A 22228-nucleotide genomic window follows, 5' to 3' on the forward strand; every position below is an offset into this window, starting at 1 on the left:
TGTTTTTCTTGATTATAACGTGTTTTTCGTGGTTGAAGGTGAAGAGCAACTCCTTGAAGGCCAGCACACCGGCACCGAACTAATGGGTCGCGCCCGGCTTTGCGCGGTACCCACGTCCACAACCTGTTCCTCGCGCCCCGGGCGGGGCTCGGCGCGGTCTCGCTGTCCACCGCCCGCGGGAGCCAATGGGCAGGCGCAGCCGGTCAGCCCGCCCGGGGATTGGCACCCGCATCCCGGGCCGCGCGCCCCCATTGGCTCCAGGCGGCAGAGGGGCTTCCGCGGTGGCTGCGGAGGCGGGGCTAAGTGCGGTGATTGGCAAGTCCGGTAGCCCAGCCCCTTCCGCTTCTCAGGCCTGACCTTCCTGCCGCCCGGCTGAGCCGCTACTGCGGCGTTTTCGCGATTCGACCCGACGCACCCCCTCTCGCGACATCATGGTGGCGTACTGGCGACAGGCTGGACTCAGGTAGGCCCGGGCCTCTGGAGGGAAGCGCACGGGCCCGGCGCCAGAGTCGCGGCAGGGGTAGCCGGCGCGTAGCCTGGCCCTCCCCACCGGCCTCCGGGCCTCGGCGCCGCCGCCAAGATGGCGTCGCCGTGGACAAGGGCTGCCGGCCTACAAGCCCCGGAGGATGCGGACGCCGGGGGGCGGGCCCGGCGCGTGCAGTGCACCCTAGTGCATCGGCTGCACACACGGACAGCCCCGCAGAGTTGCATGCCCTCTTGTGTTACCCCTTGACCTCGGGGTCCTTGTGGAAAAGGGTGGAAGCCCCCTCTGAGTTGTTCAGACCTGCAAAGCACAGTGGTGGCCTGGGGGGCGGGGGTTCAAGTGTGCAGCTGCCGCCCGGTGTGCAGTGGGAACCTGTGGTCCTAGTGACACACCTTGCGAGTTGGCTAGATTTGAGTAGTGGTAACTTCCCCAACTACTGAGTAGCCCGAGTTCCCTGACGTGCTAAGGTCAAGCAAAGTACGATGAACTTGAAAAACAATAACAGAAACCGTTTATTAAACCACCTACTATGTGATCCAAGGTTTTTCACACTTTGTATCACCCAGACCCTTTCAGGGCAGGTATTATTATTCTTTTATTCTATTGTTTTTACAGGTGAATAAACAAGCTGACAAGGGCTGAACAGCCTGCAAGTCACCCAGTTAGTAGGAGTGGAAGCAGGAATTGGAACTCTTTACCTCTGACTCCTAAAAACAAGTTCTAAGACAGGAGCAGTAGCTACCACCATCCACTTCCTGTTTTCAAAAAAAGTGTGAAAAGTGACCATCTTTTGGGAAAATAAGATGTTGCTAGACATCCAGCTACCAAACAGGGAGCAGATATTTAGATATTCTGCTAGAATTGATGGTGTTCTCTGAGGACTTTTTGTAATTTAGAAACCCTGATTAGGAGATATTTTCAATGACAGGCTTGTGAGAGACAGTCTAGTATTCTCAGGAAAGCCTTTAAATATTTATCAGAGAAAGAGCTGTTTGGGTTCAAGATAGTTTTTTTCTCTGTTAATTATAAATACCTTATCTTGTAAGAATAATACAATTAAACAGGTTTTAAGTAAAATGGGAAAATCATTGTGTTGTATCCTCCAAAAACATTTTGGTCTGATTTTTGGTTGGTTGTTTGTTTGCAAGTCAAACAGCCTACAAGTCACCCAGTTAGTAGAAGTAGAAGCAGGCATTGGAACTCTGACTCCTAAAAACAAGTTCTAAGACATGAGTGTCACCCCCGCCATCGTGTTGTGGGATTTTTTTTTTTTTTTTAATTATTTATTTATTTTTAGTATTTGGCGGACACAACGTCTTTGTTTGTATGTGGTGCTGAGGATCGAAACCGGGCCGCACGCATGCCAGGCGAGCGCGCTACCGCTTAAGCCACATCCCCAGCCCGGGATTTTTTTTTTTTAAATATGCCCATTTTACTGTAAGTTAAAATCATGATCATTGAACCAAAAAATCAGTTGCTCTTTTGGCACATTTCTTTCTTTTTGTGTGTGTGTTAAATCCAATTCTGCAATAATGTCCGACTAAACCAAAATTAAAAGTATAGGAAAGAAACCAAAAACACAGTAACACAGCTGTCTGGCAGGATTATTGATAATTAACATATCTTCTCTCATTTTCTCCCAGCTACATCCGATTCTCTCAGATCTGTGCAAAAGCAGTGAGGGATGCACTGAAGGCAGAATTCAAAGCAAATGCCGAGAAGACTTCTGGCAGCAGCATAAAAATTGTGAAAGTAAAAAAGGAATAATCAGTAAGTTATGGATTTATTTAGAAGAAGAGTTGCATCTTAAATTTTTAGAGCCACATAAAAATCAAACTAATTCTAGTTTGGGCTTCTGTTCATTTTTTTAGTCAACACATTTCAAAGTTAGTTATTGGGGTAATAATTTAAAATATACAGGGTGTAGAAGTACTGTGGCATGATAAAAGGATGTCCTTTTGGGCCCTGACAAGCAGAAGTAATTGGCATATTGATTTTCAGTTCATTTAGCAATGCTTAGGTAGAAAGCCATCTTATTTTAATTAAACCTGTTTCATTTGTCTGCACAAAATCAAATAATTTGGAGGATAAACTCCTCACTTTTCTAATTGCTATTGGAGTTATGTAACAGTTCAGGATCATGAAAAATTACAGCTCTTTGCGTTTTTATTTCCCCCACATCTGCTAATGTCCTCACAAATCACCATTTCCTGAACATAAGGACTTCGAGTACAGCAAGGGTCCTGCTGTTTTACCGAGCAGTAAAATCTGCATGACCCTGCAGTGAATACTGTTTTGCTGAATTTATTATGCTTTCAGACTGTTTGGTTCATTTTAGTTCTGCAAAGATGTTGGTGATGTAAAGTTTCATTCTTATGCAATAAAAAGACAGTTCTGTACAGTTGATAAGTTCAGACGTTTGTACTCCAAACTATAAAAGTGATTTGATCTCTCAGCTACTTTCTTGACATTGTTATTTCAAAGATAAGGCAAATTATCAGAGCAGTGTTTTTCAGATTGAATTTTCTTGTTTTGCTTTTAAAAAGCTGCAGACACACTGTAGCATAGAAGTGTTGTAGACATTAACCCTTTGGCAGCTCATGGATACGAGCAGTTTCACTTGATGGAGCTGTCTCCCCTAAGCACTTTTCATTCTCATTTTGAATTGGTAGATATTAAGAGTCTAGAAATGTGGTGTTTTGAATTGAGTCCTTTCTTAGGGGCTGTCTAATCTCCTAAGTCCATAGGAGACCTAAGAATCTCTCTTAGTCTATACAGTAGTGCTGTGCCAGACACTGCATCTGACTCCTGTGACTTTGCTGTGTCCTTGGGGTCAATAAGTTCTGTTCAGCTCAGCAGTGAGGACCCTCTCCATCAGCACCAGGGATATTGATTGTCTTTTAAAGGCAAAGTAGTTCCTTTCTTCCTAGGCAAGTGTTAGATTTATTTATTGGGGAGTGCCAGTTGGGTGAGGCCCTGCACTCTTAAAGTTATCCTGGGATTGCACCTGCAAAGGGATTTGCAGCCACAGTTAAACATTGACAGTTCACTATGTGAAGGTCCTTTCTGATATTTGTGTTGGATGTTTAAGAAAAGATACAGAACTGGATGGCAACTGTTGCATTTTCTTTTTTCCTCCTAGACCCTGACTAAAGCTTGAAATGCTACATTTTCAAGGTGAAGAAGTGTGGGCACGTATTATGGCAAATTAAAATCATCTCACTTCATGAAAAAAAAAAAACTGTCTTGTTCATAAATTGACAATGCCAATAAATTGATGTATGGTTCACTCTTATTGTTGGCTTTTGGTTTCTGTCAAACTTTTGTTTATAGAAACTGTCTGCACAAATACATGATAAGGGGAAAGGGCATATGTGATATTTAGTGACCAAAGAGATACAGAAAACACTTCAAAATAGAAGTTCTGTTTTTCATGACATTAATTGGTGATTGAAATTAGACATTGCCATTATAGCTCTGTTGTCCCTAATCTTTGAATTGCATAGTCACATCAGAATAATGGCTCCGTTGTCAAGCAGGGTCTTCATCCTTTTGTCTAGACAGAAGTATCTCTAAGTGCCGCTTAGCCAGTAATGGAAATGAAAGTAATTACTGAAAGCATACATTAAAAGAACAAACACTAAATTGTAGCACTCATTTATTTATTGTGCACTTAAAACCTATACAGAACTGTTAATGTTACAATTTAATCACAAAATGCACTTCATATTGTTTTATAAATGAGTCTATATTTTAGTAGCATTTCTCATAGGAAATGAGGCAAAGCTGTTCAATACCTGCTTATTGAGATCCAATGGCCAGGCTAAAATTAAAACCTTGAGATTCTTGACTACAGGTCTGAGGTATGATGCTGCAGCAGTTTTGTGGTGTTCATTCATTCATTCATTCATTCATTAAATATTTAGTGAGAAAGAATTGTTGCAAATTTGGTTTTTATCTTTCTATGAAGCTTGGAACACTTGCCTAACTTTACACCATTGCAAAATTAACTGTAAATTTTTACTTTTTGGAGAATGGAGAAGTAAAATGGAACAGGAAATTTTGGAACACTTCTAGGACCAATTCTCACCATGGCACTTAAGCTGGTGATAGTTTATCAGGGCCAAGGACAAGATGATGAAAACATCTTTGTTCTCAGCTTCTGGGAATGACCTTCGACACTTGGCCTATGATTTTATTGAATTCTCACTACAGCATGCAAAAAGGAGCAGTGGATTGAGTGGAAGGGGGTATGCAGCAGGGGAGAGGCCTCAGAGTCTGCCAAGGGCCTGTCTTCCTGCTGTTAGGAAGTTAAAGCATCTCTCTTAAGTGCCAGGGTCCCTAGGGTTAAGGTAGCAGGAAGCATCTTCCATTACAGAGGATAGGAATAAATGAATCACAGGCTGTCGGGCCTTTTTAATACCAGACAGATAAAGTAATAGGCAAAGGAGTAAATTATTTCAAATCTAGTGATTAGGGCTGGGGATATGGCTCAAGTGGTAGCACGCTGGCCTGGCATGCGTGCGGCCCGGGTTCGATCCTCAGCACCACATACAAACAAAGATGTTGTGTCTGCTGAAAACTAAAAAATAAATAGTAAAAAATTTAAAAAAAAAAAAAAATCTAGTGATTAGAGACCAGTTATTTACTGGAGAGGCAGAGGGGATGGTTTAGAAGTAAGAATGAGGGACAGAGCTTGTAATATGGAGAGAATGTAGGGAACTGAATAAAAGAATATCTGTCCAGCAAAAAAATTTTTGATGCACTTTCTGATTTAAAAAAAAACAAAACAAAACTTGAACATCAAGTATTATAATGAAATGAACTCCCCAAACCCAAGACTGCAAGGAAACTGGCAGGACAACTATACCAAATGATGTAGGGACCCCAATCAGACTGAGTTGTGGGTAGTTCACAGATTAGTTGGGTGATGTTAGAGGGAGTCCAGTCATAAACTCTTGTAGTGGCCTGGGGTGTAAAGTGAAGGAATTGGACAAGCTCTAAAATTTTATAATTCTGCTATTTCAGTCTCTTGAGAAACCAATGTCGCCGTAGCAACCATAACCACTAAAGGAATGAGTTCTTCAAAATCAGGAGGGATAATTTCTCATTTCTAGTTTGTTGTTGTTTTAATCTATTTGTATCATACAAAGGAGTGGGATGGTGAGATGCATTTTGAAATATTTTTAACTACTCAAATTAATCAGTCTGGGTGGTTAGGCTCTAAGAAAAGGAATTTATTTAGTTTGAAATAAAGCAATTTAGCCATTTAAAATTGAATTTCTTTGTACTTTAATGATTGCTATTGAACAAACAAAAAGTCTTTACAATAATATAAATCAACAGAACTTTTTTAAAAAGATCTTAAGTCCATATCTTCTCTTGCATCTATTTAATTGCCTTTTTAGATTTGAGAAAGAAAGTACCAGAGGAAGTGTGTGTGTGAATCTGCCATAATCACATGCTCCAAGTCTTTTCAGCGTCTGGGAAGGTTATTAACTTAAAAGAGTGCATATATGTAGTTTCTTACTAAATCTAGTGCTTCGCAAACCACACACAAGTAAAATGTTTTAAACCATTGTTTTGTGCTTTTTTAATTTTGTAAATAGAAGGCTGTGAGAGATGCCAATGGCAAGACCTAATTTTCTCTTGGTGTGTATTTTAGTTATTTCCTCGAGATGCACACAGAAAAGAGTGACATTTCCCAGAATGAGCAACTCGTCCATCCACCTGCTCCATTATTATTGCCAATAACAAAAGCACATCAGGAGATGGGAACCCAGTTGCCGGCAAGTAAATATTTCCTAAAGTCAGTGTCAGAGCATTTTCCCATCACCAGTTATGCATAGTCCCATAATAGAGCTCAATGGTGATGCTAGAAGGCCATTAAGACCTTCACAGTATGGAAGGAACCACAGTGCTGTGTGTCAGAAATAGGTAAACTGTAATTAAGAAGTTATGGATGATTTGATTACACTCTTGTGTATTTGGTTCTGTTGTAATGTGAGCAGATTAAAATCTTGTGATGGTTAAAGCTGTGTCCTCATGCAAACATTTATGGCAACTTCTGCAAATTAATTTGAACTGTAAAAGTTCCCTAATGAGACGATGTCCTTCGTAACCAAGAAGGACACTGCAGCCATTTCTGCTTAATTCCTACATTTGAGTGGTTGCCGAGTATGCAGCGTGCCCTTTCTCAGAGAGCACAGAAGCCACACAGCGTTTTAGGGGCTGTGGGAGAAGGGCAACTACTGAATAAAACTGGAAAGCATGTTTCCAAATTGCCTATAAAAGGAAAGCCAAAGATAATTATTAGTGAATTCCTGAAATCTAATACTGATTAGAAACTTAAAATGGACGTGTGTGTGTTTTGAAAGCTAACTATTCAGAAATCAGAATCAGAGGATCAGTGTGCTTTAGTTGTGTTTTTCACTCTCTTGTTTTTCTGTTTAGCCAGAGGAAACTATGGCTTTTCTTTCCTTTTTCCCTTTCCAGTTCATGTGTTGAGGTATATATACACCCTGTGCAGTATACTAGTGGATATTGGCACTTTCCTGAGCCTATAAATCACCATATGCTAGTGGTCACCTGCCTCTTTTGGAGGCCAGCAACAAGGAAGGCAGGATTCCAGATAGTGTTAGTGAGGAAGACAGAGACCAAGGTGAGTCTTGGCTGCCCTAGGATGCCAGGACCTGACAGTGCTGCTGAAGAGTTAAGAGTGAACTGCACAGGCCTCCTGCAAACCCACATGTGCAGTCTGGTTGCCTGGCTAGGGCTAGGCCTGAAGTCAAGACTCAATACACTTTAAAATAAAGGAGGCACGCTATGGTGTTTTCACTTCGCTGTTAAAAAAAAAAATAAAATAAAAGAGAAAGATAATAGAGTGTGCATTGGCTATCAAACCACTCACTGGGCAGAGACCCTAGTGCCTATTAGCCTCCTCTCCCCAAAGCCTGCTCTGTAGCTGGGCTACAGTGCAAGGCAGCCATGGAGTGCTGCAGAAGAGAAACAAATCTTTGGAGAAACTTCTGTGAGTGACTTTCCTGCAGCATCTGTCCCTGCTAAGGCTCCTCCTCTGCTTCCGTTTCTACCTGCTCCATCACCTCTTCACTTTCTTCCAGATTGGCTTTGGCATCTTGAAATTGTTGGTACTCGGACACCAAATCATGGACGTTGCTTTCGGCTTCCCCAAACTCGTTGATGTCCATCCCTTCACTAGTGTACCAATGCACAAAAGCTCTCCTTTTGAACATGGCTGAGAAATGCTCAGAAGCCCTGCTGAAGAGCTCTTGAATGGCTGTATTGTTGCCTATGAAGGTGGCGGCCATGTTCAGCCCCCGGGGAGGGATGTCACAGACAGCCACCTTGACGTTGTTGGGAATCCACTCCACAAAACAGCTGCTGTTCCTCGTCTGCACAGAGAGCAGCTGCTGGTCCACTTCCTTTGTGGACATCTTACCCCGGAAGATGCAGGCCACTGTCAGGTAGCGGCCACGGCGTGGGTCACAGGCAGCCATGGTGTTGCGGGCATCAAACATCTGCTGGGTGAGCTCCGCCACGGAGAGGGCCCGGTACTGCAGGCTGCCTTGGGCGGTGAGCGGGGCAAAGCCCGGCATGAAGAAGTGCAAGCGAGGGAAGGGCACCATATTCACGGCCAGCTTGCGCAGGTCTGCATTGAGCTGGCCCGGGAAGCGCAGGGAGGTGGTGATGCCGCTCATGGTCAAGGACACCAGGTGGTTGAGGTCCCCATAGGTGGGCGTGGTCAGCTTCAGCGTGCGGAAGCAGATGTCGTAGAGTGCCTCGTTGTCGATGCAGAAGCAGGCATCAGCGTGCTCAATCAGCTGGTGGATGGACAGCACGGCGTTGTAGGGCTCCACCACCGTGTCCGACACTTTGGGGGACGGCATGACGCTGAAGGCATTTAAGATCCGGTCTGGGTACTCCTCTCGGATCTTGTTCATGAGCAGAGTGCCCATGCCGGAGCCTGTGCCCCCACCCAGGGAGTGGACGATCTGGAAGCCCTGCAGGCAGTCACAGCTCTCGCTCTCGTTCCTCACTACATCCATGACGTTCTCGATCAGCTCGGCTCCCTCGGTATAATGGCCCTTTGCCCAGTTGTTGCCAGCCCCAGAGTTACCTGGAAAGAAGAGGAAGGGGGCGTGATGTGTGGAAAGGGCACCTGTAGGAGGCATCCTCATCTCTGCCCGGTGGAATCTTCTAGAAAAACCTACCATGAACAAAGCTGTCTGGTTGAAAGAGGGCTCCTAATTTGCTGGATCGGATGCTATCCATCGTCCCAGGCTCCAGGTCCACCAGGACTGCTCGGGGCACATACTTCTTTCCTGTGTAAAGCAGCAGGAAGATGTCAGCAAACTGATATTTTTCTAGAAATTAATGTTTCATCAAGATGAAACCTTGTAATCCTGGTCCAAAAAACAAGGGTATTCTAGAAAGGGGTCTTTGATAGTTCAGGATTTGAGTACCTCCTGTAGTATCTTTCACCCCAAAAACATTTCACACATATCTGTAAAATACCCACCACACACACACACACACACAAACAAGGAAAAAAAAAACATTTCTCATTTTTGTTTGTTGTATTGCTCCTTCCAATCTGGATGATTCTATCTTTTACAAACATTTTTGCAAATTTTTGTTTGTAAATTTCCCTTTTTAGGACAGGAGCTGCTTAATCTGCTTGTGGTCTGGGTGAGTTCCTCTCCAGTCCTGCCTCTTGAACAGGGGTGGGGACCCCACTCTGGAGATTCAGCTGCCTGCCTGTCTGCCTGCTTCAGGTGGGATAACACTCATTTGATGCTTGGATTCCCAAAGCCTTTGCTCCTCTTCTGTCTGCTTCCTGGTTGTTGGGCCACCACCAACTGCAGCCCACCAGCCCTACCGTAGGCTTCGTTGTAGTACACACTGATTCTTTCCAGCTGCAAAGCAGATGCCCCGAGGTCACTCCCAGCATAGTCGATCCCGTGTTCCTCACCAATCACCTCCCAGAACTGAAAGTAAGAGCAGGGTTAAGTCAGTATAGACAAGGATCTGTGAAGGCCCAGAGGGCATCAGAAAGAAATGGAGCTCTTGGGCTTGTTTCCCTTGGTCAACCTAACCCTCTTCATAAATGACCAATTCATAAATGACCAGGGAATTTCTTGGTTTTTGCCTGTACTAAGTATAAATATGAATACTGAATTTTATACCAGCTTGAACTCCTGCAGTAAAATATCAAACACATAAAATACTAAATTGGATTGTTCTATTAAATTCAGGCTATTGCTAGGCGTGGTGGCCACACCTGTAATTGCAGAGGCTCCAGAGGCTGAGGCAGGAGAACAACATGTTGAAAGCCCACCTCGCAACTTAGAAAGACCCTATCAGAAAAATAAATAAATAAATAAATAAATAAATAAAAAGGAAAGGGGATGAGGCTGGGGTTGTGGCTCAGCAGTAGAGCACTTGCCTCACACCTGTGAGGCACTGGGTTTAATCCTCAGCACCACATAAAAATAAATAAACAAAATAAAGTTATACAACTACAATTAAAAAAAATTATATTAAAAAACAAAAAGGATGGGCTGGGGATGTGGCTCAAGCGGTAGCTCGCTCGCCTGGCTTGCGTGCAGCCCGGGTTCGATCCTCAGCACCACATACAAACAAAAATGTTGTGTCCACCAAAAAATAAAAAATAAATATTAAAAAATTCTCTCTCTCTCTCTCTCTCTCTCTCTCTCTCTCTCTCTCTCTTAAAAAAAAAGGGACTGGGGATGTGGCTCAGTGGTTAAGCATCGCTGGGTTCAATCCCCAGTACCATAAATAAATAAATAAATAAATCTAGGCTGTTGGACACATCACTTCATAATTTCACATCAGACAACATGTCTCTACTTTCACCTTGTAGTGCTCTGAGTTACTCAAGTGTGGATTCCATCAAGTGAAAATGAACTGAATTCTTATCAAATTTCACAATAATATATCATTTCACTTTGGAGATTTCTTTCATGAAGTTTTCCCAAAAGTGCATAACCAGGACCTTGTGCACAATTTTAAGTAATATGCATTTTTGATGATCAGGCATGCATGTAATTCAAAATTATGCATTAGCTGTTGTCTTGCAGCTATGGAGCATTCTGCCCTTCCAATCACATGTACAGTATTTGTCGATGTAGCTACATACCCTGTTCTCAATATGGAAGCCATTACTAGGTGGCCCCTTTGATGACCTGGAAAAGCATGTGTTAAAGTGCAATCAAAACATACTCATTTGTCAAGACCTCCTCAAGGGTGTTTTCCCAACTAAGTTTGTAAATGACACCTTGACTCCAGTCATGGTCTTAAAATAGGCTATAAATAAAAATTAAATCAGCTTTATTTTATAGTAAATTATGGCATGTCCTGGGAGTGAAAGAGTGAATACACTGAAGTTCTGAGACACCGCAATTGAATGTGTCTTAAAGTCCTTATAGCCGCAAGTAAGAAGTCACTGTTGGATTCTAACCACTGGGCAGCACGACCCAGGCCAAGAGCTTACCCTATCTCCACCATGCACTTCCTCTCCAGGGCCTCTCTCCATGTTATCTTGCAATGTCAGAGCAGGGGGCTCCCCATTTCTGTGTTAGCTATGAATGTCTTGTCACTGTGGCATGGAAGGACCATAACTAGTATTCCAGCTGTAAAATTCTCTGCCTTCAGTTTAAAAAACCTGCACTTACAGACCTGAATTCATAGCAACCTTTCTCAAAATAGCTAAGAGGTGGGACAACCCGAGGGTCAGCCCATGGAGAGATGATAATCAAAACTGGTAAAGATTGAGGATGTTGATGCTGCGTGAAATAAGCCAGTCACGAAAGGACGAATACTAGATGATTCCATCTAAATAAGAGTGGTCAGATTCACAGAGGCAGAAAGTAGAACATTGGCTCCTGGAGCCTGGAGGGAAATGGGTTTAATAGGGACAGAGTTAGTGTTTAATAGGGACAGAGTTTCTGTTCTATAAAATGAAAAACATTTTGGAGTTTGGATATACAATAATATGAAGACACTTAATACTACAGAACTGTACCAGGAATTGTTTTCTTAACTATTTACTTTGTGGGATGTTATTTTACCTAAAAGCTTTTTAACTCTCTTACTTTTTGAGACTGCATAATATTCCATGATATGGATAGACTACATTTCATCTATACATTCATCCATCAGTGAACATTTGGATTATTTCTGCCTTTTGGCTATTGTGAGAAATGCTGCTCTGTAAAAAGTAAGGCCTCCTAATGGAAGTGTTTTAAAATCTTACTTTTAATGCAATTCATTCTAGTAAAAGTAATTTTCTTTTTGGACTACTGGGGATTGAACATAGGGCCTCACGTATGCTAGACTACCCCTCTACCACTGAGCTACACCCCAGTCCTTTGGGGCTTTCTTTTGAGACAGGGTCTTACTAAGCTACCAAGGCTGTCCTCAAACTTTCAATCCTACTTCAGCCTCCTAAAATGCTGGGATTATAGGTGTGCACCTGGTAGAAGTGATTTCAAAATAGCAAAGAGAACAAGTTATCTGGGTGTTGCAGAGTCCAGTTGTTTATACTACAATGAGGATTGGAGATCTTGAGCTGAAGCACCTGTCTTTTTGGTTTTAGCCAATTGAGTCAGGTATTTTGTAGAGAAATTTAAGCAGAAGGAGTAGAGGAGAAATAATCCAAGTGTTCACTAATGGATGAATATATAGACAAAATGTGGTCTATCCATATCATGGAATATTATGCAATCTCAAAAAGGAAGAGGGTTAACAAGCTTTTAGGTATGATAAAATATACCTTAAAGGAAGTATTTTAATTATTTCTGCCACTATACACAAAAACTTTATTTTGGGTTTACCTCTTTAATTTCCTGTTGCATACTAAATAAAACAATTTTTTAATAGCATGAACATGGGAGGGGAGGGAAAAGACACTGTAACAATAAGGTCTAAAAAACTTCCCAACAAATTTCAAAATCCTCATTTGAGACAAATTACTGTTGTTAGAAATAAAAAGTTTATTCCTAAGATGATAAAAGTAAAATGGTGGTGGTCATACCTATAATCCCTACAATTTAGGAGGCTGAGGCAAGAGGATTCCAAGTTTTAAGGGTCTCAGCAACTTAGCAAGGCACTCAGTAACTTGGTAAGACCCTGTCTCAAACAAAAAGATAGGGGGCTGGGATGTAGCTCAGTGTGTCTAGTCCCCAATACCAAAAGAAAAAATATATAAATGAAATGACTGACGGGAATTACATACATGAAATTATGGACCAAATTAGCATTAGTTAAACTAATCCTCTCAGCCTTTAATAGCTTCTGTGTCTCTGTAACTAAAGATCTATTTAATACACCAAGTCCTCAGCAAGTGCCTGCATCTGCAAGGCCACTGTCTCCCTGCCAGCTGGGGTATTTATGGGTCTGGGGGACCTGGTCAACAGTCAGCCTTTACCTACCTTGGCTCCAATCTGGTTGCCACACTGGCCGATTTGAATGTGCACGATTTCCCGCATCCTTGCTTTGAACCCAAGGGTCAGCTCTTCTTGGGATGCTCAGACTCCAGGAGACCCACTGTTCACCAGCAAGAGCCGGCTGTGACTTTGATCATTGCAGGGATGAGACCAGCTTTCAGACCACCCTTGCAGTTGGCCCAGGGGTGTGTCCAGTCCACAGCCCAGCCCTAACCCTCTCAGCTCTCTGCCTATCAACCTTCCAGATGGGTTGTCCTTCCTTTCCTGACAGAATATTGCCCAGTCATTTCCCAGAGCAGGAGTGCAAGATGGGGGGCCACCTCTGTGTGGTGCCTGAACTGCACCTCACAGGCCTTGCCCTGGTGGCGCGTGGGCACTGGTGCCAGCTCTGATGCCTGAGCATGATGATAGCCATGGCTCCCAGCTTGCTGCGGTGGCTGGGACCACCTGCACAGGGTCTTGCCTGGGCAAGTTATCAGTTGTCTGAACTCAACACTTGACCTCGTCTTTGGCTGAATTTCCCAGGGAGTGATTTGAAAACCACTTGTGGTATGTGGTAATATCCGAGGGAATGTGGGGGGATTTTTTTTATTACTTAAGTTTTGAATTTTATTGTTAATGGAAAAAATAATTAGTACTTATGTAGTAAAATGATGATGAACTTGACCACCATTGGAAGGTGACCCATGAGTCTTAGGAGCTCAAGAAAACTCCATTGAGAAAGAAAGTTCAGAGACACTGCTTGGCCTCCAGGCCTTTCCCAGTCTGACCCCAGCTGTCCTCCCAGTCCCTTTCCAGTCCTTGGTCCTTACAACCCCGTGCTATGACAGGACCTGGGAAAACATCCCACAGGACAACGTGACATTGGACTCAAAGTAAGAAGTCCATGAGGCTGTCCCTCCATGTCCCAACCAGATCAGTGACCTTACCAGAGCCCAAACCTGGAGTTCTTACCCTCAGGGGCCCATACAGGAGCTGTGCATCCTTTGCCCTGTGACTAGCCTGAGCCCTGTACTCTGTGTATGTCCCATAGGCCTCGTGGGCCTCAAGGTGCAGGCAGGAGCCCATACAGGGAGGTGACCAATAAGGGAGTCTCAGAGCAGTAGCCTCTCACTCTCAAAGGAGGCTAATCCCAGCACAGAAGGATCTGGGCTCCGAACCTGAGGAGCAGCCCAGACCTGCAGCAGGGGATTTGACCTGAGCATGCCAGGTCCAGCATGTGGTCCTCCAGATTGATTTAGAGTGCCCATTAAGAGCACCATGGGTCCTGGCTTCATCCCAGAGAAGGGCAAAGGCCACCCTGAGGACTTTTGTCAAAATTCAGACACAGACTTGACTACTGGATGATATTGCGCCCACCTTCTGTCCTGTGACTCTGACCACAGCACAGTGGGTGTGTGTGTGGGAGTCCTCCTTTCCAGGAGGAACCACAGTGCGGACCACTTGAAGGTCAGGTCGTGACACTGCCAGCAACTCACTCTAACAAAGACCCAGTAATAAAGCCCTCAACCTGGAGATCACAGGAAAGCAAGGGCGGCAAGGTGAATTTCTTCAAGGTATAAAGTTTGCACTTTGGCAACATGACTGTATGGTTCAGATTTCTTTCTACTCAAATCTGAATTATCACATGATTCTTGGATGCTTCTGGTCCAGACACCCACCACCCAGAGGTAAAGAGAAGAACGTGTAAACTCAGGAGGAAGAAACCCATCTGTGTTCCTCTGCATTCCTGACAAATTAAGAAATACACACAGAGGCACAGTTCAGTACCCTCAGAAGCTAGCCTGTCCTCCACGCCAAGCCTCCCTAGTGGTAGGCTACTCTACTCGTCCCTCTCAGGGGGCCCCCCTGCCTGCCAGACCCTCCAAAGCCCAAAAACAGTTCCTTGAGGGTCTCATGGCTGCTCCTTCTCCAGAGACCCCTCCGTGTGCCCAGGACCGGAGCACTGAATGACCAGTGGATGACCAAGGGCTCTCCTGTTTGCTAACTGCTTAGACACGTGCCTTATCTCCCTACCAGCCGGGGAGCTGCCGGTGTCATGTCACCTTTGAGTCCCCAAAGTGCCTGATACATAACAGGGCCTCAGTAAATGTTTGTTGAGTGCACACTGGCAGCTGGGTGAGTTTGAGCAGTGATGTTCAGAATGGCAACTTTTCTTAGAGCCAATAATGTATTTACACAAAAGTATGGCCTTCTGATGGCTGGTGGGGACACAGTGCCCAAGGACTTTTCGCGCCATTCCCTAAGAGGTGGTCTAGGCTGGAAGTATAAACTGATCCAAGAAACCTGCCCATCAGGAGCAGATCAGAAGGGAACGGCCTCAATGAGCTATTATGGGAAGCCATGGGCACGGCCTCTGAGGCAGAGCTGCTGAAAGGGGCCGTGTGGCCGCATACCTTGCTGCAGGGACCACTGGGCTGGGCCGGAGGGCAGTTTTGATCTCCCTGTGTTCACTCTTCGCTGTAGGCGCAGGGCCCAGTGTGCTGCCCACCCCTCCCCACGGCGCATTCCTCTCGGTCTCTTGGTCTCTCCGTTTGCTTAGGGAGGGAAAGGCCAGGTTTCCAGATGGGAGCTTAAAAAGCTTTTCTGTTAATGGGGCAGTTGGCAAAAGGGAGAAAAGAGAGGAGCCCTGTTTGCTTTGATTCCTGTATTGCGGCAGTGTTTGTTCAGTCTCGGCTGGTGCTGAGCTTTGGACACTGGGCTGCAGAGAGGATGGGGTGGGGGCAGATGCCGGGCGGGGGAGTTGGCAGGTCCCCCCGCTGAAGCCCAGTTCCGCCACCGAAGGGGCCCATCTCCTCCCTTATCCTGGGTTTTTCCATCTGTAAACCAGATAAGGGTCCCCGAGTCACAGTCAGCTGTGAGGACCGGGCATGCTAGCTGACCCCGCACACCTGGCAGCTGGCAGACTTCAAGCCAGCCTCGGCTTCACTTGAAGACAGGCCTGTTCATCCCACACCTGTGGCGGGACTGCCTCCTGGCCGGGCTCCTGCACTCAGGGTGACAAAGCCTGGCAACAGCTGGGGTAGGGAAAGCAGCCACCTGTGAGGCAGTCATCCTGCCTCTGCCCTTCTTGTGAAGGTACCTGTTCTCCTGAGGAAGGAGTCCTCCTGTGACTGCCAGTCTGCTGCAAGCCAGTGAAGTGGTGACTATCTAGTGCCTTACCCCAGCCCCAGAGGAGTAGTCCTTTCCAGGACTCATCCCCCCTGAGGCCTGCTCCCCTGCCAGGCTGAAGGGGACACCCAGCCCTGAATTATGTCAAATGATGAGAACAGGCCATCTCTGATGAATGACACCACTGTTTTCTGCCCCCAGATGTTTTCTGGCCACGACCAAGACAGGGTAGCACTAACTGCTCAAGAGCAGAGCTTCCCCAGGCATTACCCACAAGGCAGAGGGCCGGGGCAGAGCTCCACACACACATGCCGGGCACCATGCACACCTGGGTTGCTGAATTACAGTGTTTGCATGTGACTCAGAAGCAGAAGCCAAGAAACCTGCAAGCCAGGGCCAGCTGCACATGCCCTGGACACGTCTCCTCCCGCGGGCTACTGCAATCGGCCTCCACAAGAAGATTGGCCTCTTCCTAGATGACACTTGGTTCTATTATGGGAATAGAACTATGAAGATAAGAAAAACCAAGTGTCACCCAGAAACCCCCATCAGCCCCTTCCAGACTTCCCCTAGAAGATGTCCCCAGGGATCAGATGGTGCATCCTCTACTTGGCAAAGGAAATATGATTAGGAGAAAAACAGAATACTCAGAGAATTCATTGAGTTCACCCACCCTGATCTTCTACTTCTGAGTGCATTGAAGTTCCTTGAATAACTCAGAGAAGACTGTTGAATTATAGTGTTTGCTTGTGATTCAGAAGCAGAAATTTTTCCAAATGTCTTAGCAAGAAAATGACATCTGAGGGGCCATTATGAGTGACTCAGCGGGTGTGGGCAGCCCCCTAGACGAGCTGAGCTCTACTTTGTTGCACTCTGCCTCCATGTGTGTTCTCTTCCTGAAAAAAAAGAAAGTTCTAGAAGGAAGAATAAGTAACTTCAAGAGGACAGGGGCTAAGCCAGGCTACTCAGCTCCATGGAGAAGTCCTCCACCTCTTTGTCCAGCTGAAATGTCTGTGGTGCCCACACCACACAGGGCTCACTGGGCCACTCATCTTCCCAGCCCATCCTGCAGCCCCAGACTGTGGAAATGCTTGGCCATCTCTTAACCACCTTGAAAACCAGCCTCCTGAGCTGTGCAACTCTGACTTACAGGAGAAGACACGACCCACCACACACACAATGCACCACTTCCTTTGAACTGCTGTACCCCAAAGTTGACAAACATATGGACCCTCTCAATTATCTCTTTCCCATCTCCCAAGATGTGCAACTACTGATAAGCAATGTTCTGTGGTGTCAACAGAGATCAGTATAATACCTGTGAGCACCTGGAGTCAAAATCAAACAAAAATATGTAATTCTGCAAGCCCCATGGGTCCAAGAAGTCTATTGTGTGAGTCTCAGAAATTCATTCATTTGTCAAGCAAATATTAGCAGAGTGCTGTTTGGGAGACTTGATGTTCCTTAGAAAAGCACAAAGTGTGGGCCTGGTCCTCCAGGGGTTTGGAGGGTGACAAGAGCACTTGATTTCCATCCTGCTGGACTTCATGCACTTCTCTGCCACCATCTGTCCCATGTTTGGCCTGCACACCACCACCACCATTATCACCACTACCACCACATCACATCATCATCACTATCACTACCACCACCATCACCACCACCATCACCACCACCGCCCCATCATCACCATTATCACTACCACCACAGAGATAGAGATAGAGATAGAGACAGAGACCCAGGAAGGGAACTGACTTGCCAAAACCTCAGGCTAATGTGACAGAGCCAACCACAGATGACAAGTCTTCAGACCCCTTTGTCCAGGGGGACAAATCTGAGGCATCAGGAGGCAGTCTGGCCATCTGGCCTCCAGTCAGGCAGCCATGCAGCCTCGATGCTCCTGGCAGGCCTCACCTCACCTCTGGGCTGCGTCCTGCCCTTGCTCTCACCTCTCCAGCAATACTATGGCTTCATGGACACTGGCTGTCCCCTCTATAGCCACACTAATTAGCCCCTCACAAGTCAGGCCACCTCCTTCCAAGCTGTCCTTCCCACAGCCACCAGAGCCCAACAAGCCCTCCTGAAACTAGAGACAACCCAAACCTTGATTGTGGCGATGTGTTCCTTCACATGAGACAGAGATTTGAAAACACTGAGCCAGGAGACGGACGAGGAAGCAAGAGAGAGGGGTGAAGGCCCAGCCAGGTAGTAGAGGTCTGGCACCCATGCACCAGGGGCAGCAGCTGCCATCCCTGCAGCCTGCTGTCTGACAACCCTCCTGAGACTCCCCATGGGCTGCCTCTGGGTCATCACATCTGCCAGACATGTTCACATGCCAAGGTCTGTTTATGTACTCTTCCCTCTACATAAGAAGTCTCCTTCCAGCTCATTCCATGGCTGTGGCCTCATGATTCAATCCCAACTCATAGGATACCCAGAGAACGATCCCTGAGCAAACTCCCCAGAGGCCCCAGTCACTAGGATTCTCCATTTTCTCAACTTCCAAGTACTTTCTACTCTTCAAGCTCCTCTGTCTGCTCCCTCTGCAGAATGCAAGCTGCTCACAGGCAGAGACCTGTTCACTGCTGCATCCCACAGCTAAAAACAGAAGTCTGGCACATGCTAGATGCTCAACAAATTCATGCCGACAGCCCAACTTTAGGGGGCAAACAAATTCCACCGGGTGAATCACAGTTTGCAGGTAAGTGGGCCACACACATCCATGCCAGGCTGCAGGTGCCATGTTCCAGCAGTGATGATGACAAGGCCCACCTCATGAATGGGACCCTAAGGAGCTACCCCCACTCCAAGCACATGTGTGCGTGTAGCAGGTCACTGTGCAACCAGGCCGGGGCATGATGCACCATGTGCCCAGGGAAGGTGGCAGGGTCCAGAAGGTTCACAAGAAGACCTTCACCTCCTAGGAGTCTAGGAGCTGGCCTGAGGCTCTGGCCAGGGACCAAGGGGTGAAGAGGCGCTGGTGAGGAAGCCATCGTGCCCTGCAAAACCAGCTGGCCACCAAACACTGTCAGCAGCCATCAAAACAAATGCTGTATCCAGGATGTGGCTCTACTCAGGAATGTGGAATAATAGGAAATGTCTGCAGCCTGCCGGGTGGAAGCCAGACAACAGAGCGCGAAGGAAGAAGGGGAGGAAAGATGTTGAGGCCTCTCCACAGTGAACTAAGACTCATCTGTATCCTCCTCCTTAGGCTGGAAGGTGGGCTGGATCTGGCCTATGTATGAAATGCATGTGTTGTTCTGTTTGAGGATGAGGGGTAAATCAACTTTATTTTTAGAAATGAATAGGCTTTTGTGTCTGTGGCCTTGGATCATGTTTGCCAGAAAACTTGATGGGATATTTAAAAAAAAAAGTCTACCTTCAAATCTGTACCTAAGACCTCATGCTAAGTGTAGGCCTTTGACCTTGCTAAAGGCTCAGTCTTCCCACCTATAAAATGGAGCGATAGCATCTTACTGCGCCCACTCCCTGAGGCCATCACACACACACACACACACACACACACACACACACACAGTTGTGCCAAAGCCTAAAGGCTGAAGGGGACACCCCCCACCCCTGAATTATGACAAGTGATGAGAACAGGCCATCTCTGATGAATGACACCACTGTTTTCTGCCCCCAGATGTTTTCTGGCCACGACCAAGACAGGTAGCAGTGGGTCTCCAGAATATCTGAATTGGCCCCGCCCTCTACTCTTAAACCCTGCTGGGAGCAAGAATGACTCAGGTACCTCTGAAAAGAAAAATCCAGGGCAGGTGGCCAGTTTCTCAGGCAAAGAACTTTATAGTGGTTTCTGGGAGACACCTAGCTCCTGAGTGTCTGTTGGCAGAAGCTAAGCTGCAGGCAGAGTGCACAACAGCCTCATCTGAACGGCTGCTGGAAGTAATGCTTAGGCAAGCCGGGCCTCCTGGGTACAGAGTGACAGCCCTGCCCTGGGCCTCCTCACTTCCAACTCAAATGAGATGAGTCACAATCCACAAAGCGACCTCAGTGGCACCTGAGTGGTGTCAGGTGAGAACACACCTTTCAGATTTCTAGGAGTTCCCAGGCTGCCAGGCAGGTGAGTCTGCCCTAAAGGGAGAGAGAGCCCTAGACATCAACTCAACCTCCAAGAAGGATAAATGCAGCCACTGGCCCTGTCCTGCTAAGTATGGCCCTCCTCCACCTTGGTCCCAATGACCTTCTCATTTCATCCGTGTGTCCTCCGGAGAACTGAGACCCTTCACTAATAGCTACACCAGAATTTGAGTTTGATGGGTTGGTGGCTGCCCCACAACAGGGCAGTCTTGGGAACCTCACTTAAAGGACCACCCAAGGCCCAGTGGTCAACCAGCTGCTCAGAGCAGGAAGGTGGACATGCATTTACCAGTCAGAGCTGAGCTTGGAGAGGAAGATTCTTGATGTTCTGGGCTTTGCAGTGTCTGCCTGTCACAAGGGGCTGACAAAGCAGACATCGAGGGAGTCACAGCAAGTCTCACTTCCTTCCTCTTAGCCTGAAGAATCACAGATTCAGTGTGGGGACTCCCTGCCCTACTCTCCTGGGCTGCCCTCCTATCACTGAGTTCTCTATTTGGGAAACTCCACCAGGTCACAACTTGTCCTTGTTGAATGTCCTGTCCCTTACAGCCTGAAAATGTCCTTCCCTCACCGGCACTGAGATTCCTCAGATAAACGATGCCTTGTGACTTAGCCTTAGGGTGCAGGAGAGAGAACGCAGAGTCCAGACTCCACCGCAGGGTAGGCAGGCAGGGAACACTGCTATCACCAGGCTGCTGCATGGTTTACAGGGCCCAGAGAAAAGTGAACCTAGTGGTGGTTCCCCCACCCCATTGCACCTGATGTGGGGCCCTTCTGAGCTGGGGGCTCTGTGTGACTGCTGGGGTCACATGTCCATGTTGTAGGCCCTGACAGTCCTCGGAGCATCCCGGACTTCTCAATGCCACACAAATGGAAAGGCTTGTAACTTGAATGTGTTTCCAAGCAGTGTTAGGGGTGAGGGCTCTGGGTGTCACAGCCCAGGTGGCAGAGGCTAAGTCCGGAGTGTTTTCATCAGGGGCGTCCCGTTTTCTGTGTTGTAGAAGGTGTGGGCTCTAGCATTTGATCCTACAGTCTAGATCTGGATGGGTCTCCACCACCCCGTTACCCTACTAACAGTGAGTTTTTAAGCTCTTCTTTCTTCCTTTCCTCTTCTCTTCTTCCCTCTTCCTTTTCCCTAACTCTCCCTCCCTTCCCTCTTTCCTTTGTGTGTGTGTGTGTGTTGCATGTTGTGTTGCTAGCGATTGAACTTGGGGCCTCAAGAATGTTGAGTTCAGGTTCTACCGCTGAGCTACATTCCCAGCCTCAAGCTCTTTCTCTAGAGGAAACAAAGAGCCCACCACTCCAGCAGACCCCTCCTGGAGGACACTGCAGGACCAACAGAGCCCAGCCCTCTTCCTCCTGTGAATCACCCAGTTCTCTTCCATCATCAAGGCAAGAGAAAGCACACTCCCTTCCCCCTCCTCATATACCCAGAGGGGCATAGAGGCCAAACCCAGTGCTCCTCCTGGGGAGAATTGACCTGGGGAGGCAGAAAGTAAGTTCACCTACTCTCCAGTTCAAACTGGAGAGTTTCTCCTGGGACCTTGAAAGAGCCTCACCCACCCAGCGCTTCACAACTGGCTCATTACTGTGACGTCTCAAGTAGACAAGACCTAACAGAGCCCCATGTCCACACTCCTTCTCAGAGACCACTTTTCAGGAACTAGGCCAGAAATTGAGGGCTTTTAAGTTTTGCCTGGCCCTTGGCTCTGACAGGAGGTGGCCAGCAGGCTTTCCAGTCCTGTTGTTGTTTCCAGGTGAGGTCCCGAAAGCAGCCAGCAGGCCAGGAGGCCGCCATGACCATCCTTGATTCCCGCTAGACAGAGGCAGGGGAGGGCTGGCGGGTCAGGAGTGTGGGAAAGGTTGAAGAGGTCTTCTGAGGACCCTGTACCAGGAACCTCATATCAAGGCCTGGAACAAAATGCCTGGGCCCTTCTCCAACCAAATGGAGAAGGCCATTTTGTGACTTGCTGAGGGTGATCACCACCCACGGGGAGTAGGCGGGAAGGAAAAACTCTTCAATTAAGAAAGGAGTCCTGTGCGT

At 46.7% G+C, this 22228-nt stretch overlaps 2 protein-coding genes across 2 annotated transcripts; one reads left to right on the forward strand and one right to left on the reverse strand.

Moving 5' to 3' along the window:
- The first annotated feature begins 328 nt into the window (after positions 1-328).
- On the forward strand, positions 329-3779 carry Atp5f1e (ATP synthase F1 subunit epsilon). The gene is made up of 3 exons (XM_026412253.2): positions 329-463; positions 2128-2254; positions 3627-3779. The coding sequence occupies exons 1-2, from the start codon at positions 432-434 to the stop codon at positions 2249-2251; spliced, it is 156 nt and encodes a 51-aa protein (XP_026268038.1). The 5' UTR covers positions 329-431; the 3' UTR covers positions 2252-2254; positions 3627-3779.
- A 3766-nt stretch (positions 3780-7545) lies between these two features.
- Positions 7546-13059, reverse strand: Tubb1 (tubulin beta 1 class VI). Its single transcript, XM_077800177.1, has 4 exons — positions 12958-13059; positions 9384-9492; positions 8716-8826; positions 7546-8621 (listed from the first exon to the last, which is right to left on the reverse strand). Exons 1-4 carry the CDS (start codon positions 13012-13014, stop codon positions 7546-7548), a joined length of 1353 nt encoding a protein of 450 aa, XP_077656303.1. The 5' UTR covers positions 13015-13059.
- Positions 13060-22228: the final 9169 nt, after the last annotated feature.

This window comes from Urocitellus parryii, chromosome 6, assembly GCF_045843805.1.
Source record: "Urocitellus parryii isolate mUroPar1 chromosome 6, mUroPar1.hap1, whole genome shotgun sequence".
Taxonomy (NCBI): Eukaryota; Metazoa; Chordata; class Mammalia; order Rodentia; family Sciuridae; genus Urocitellus; species Urocitellus parryii.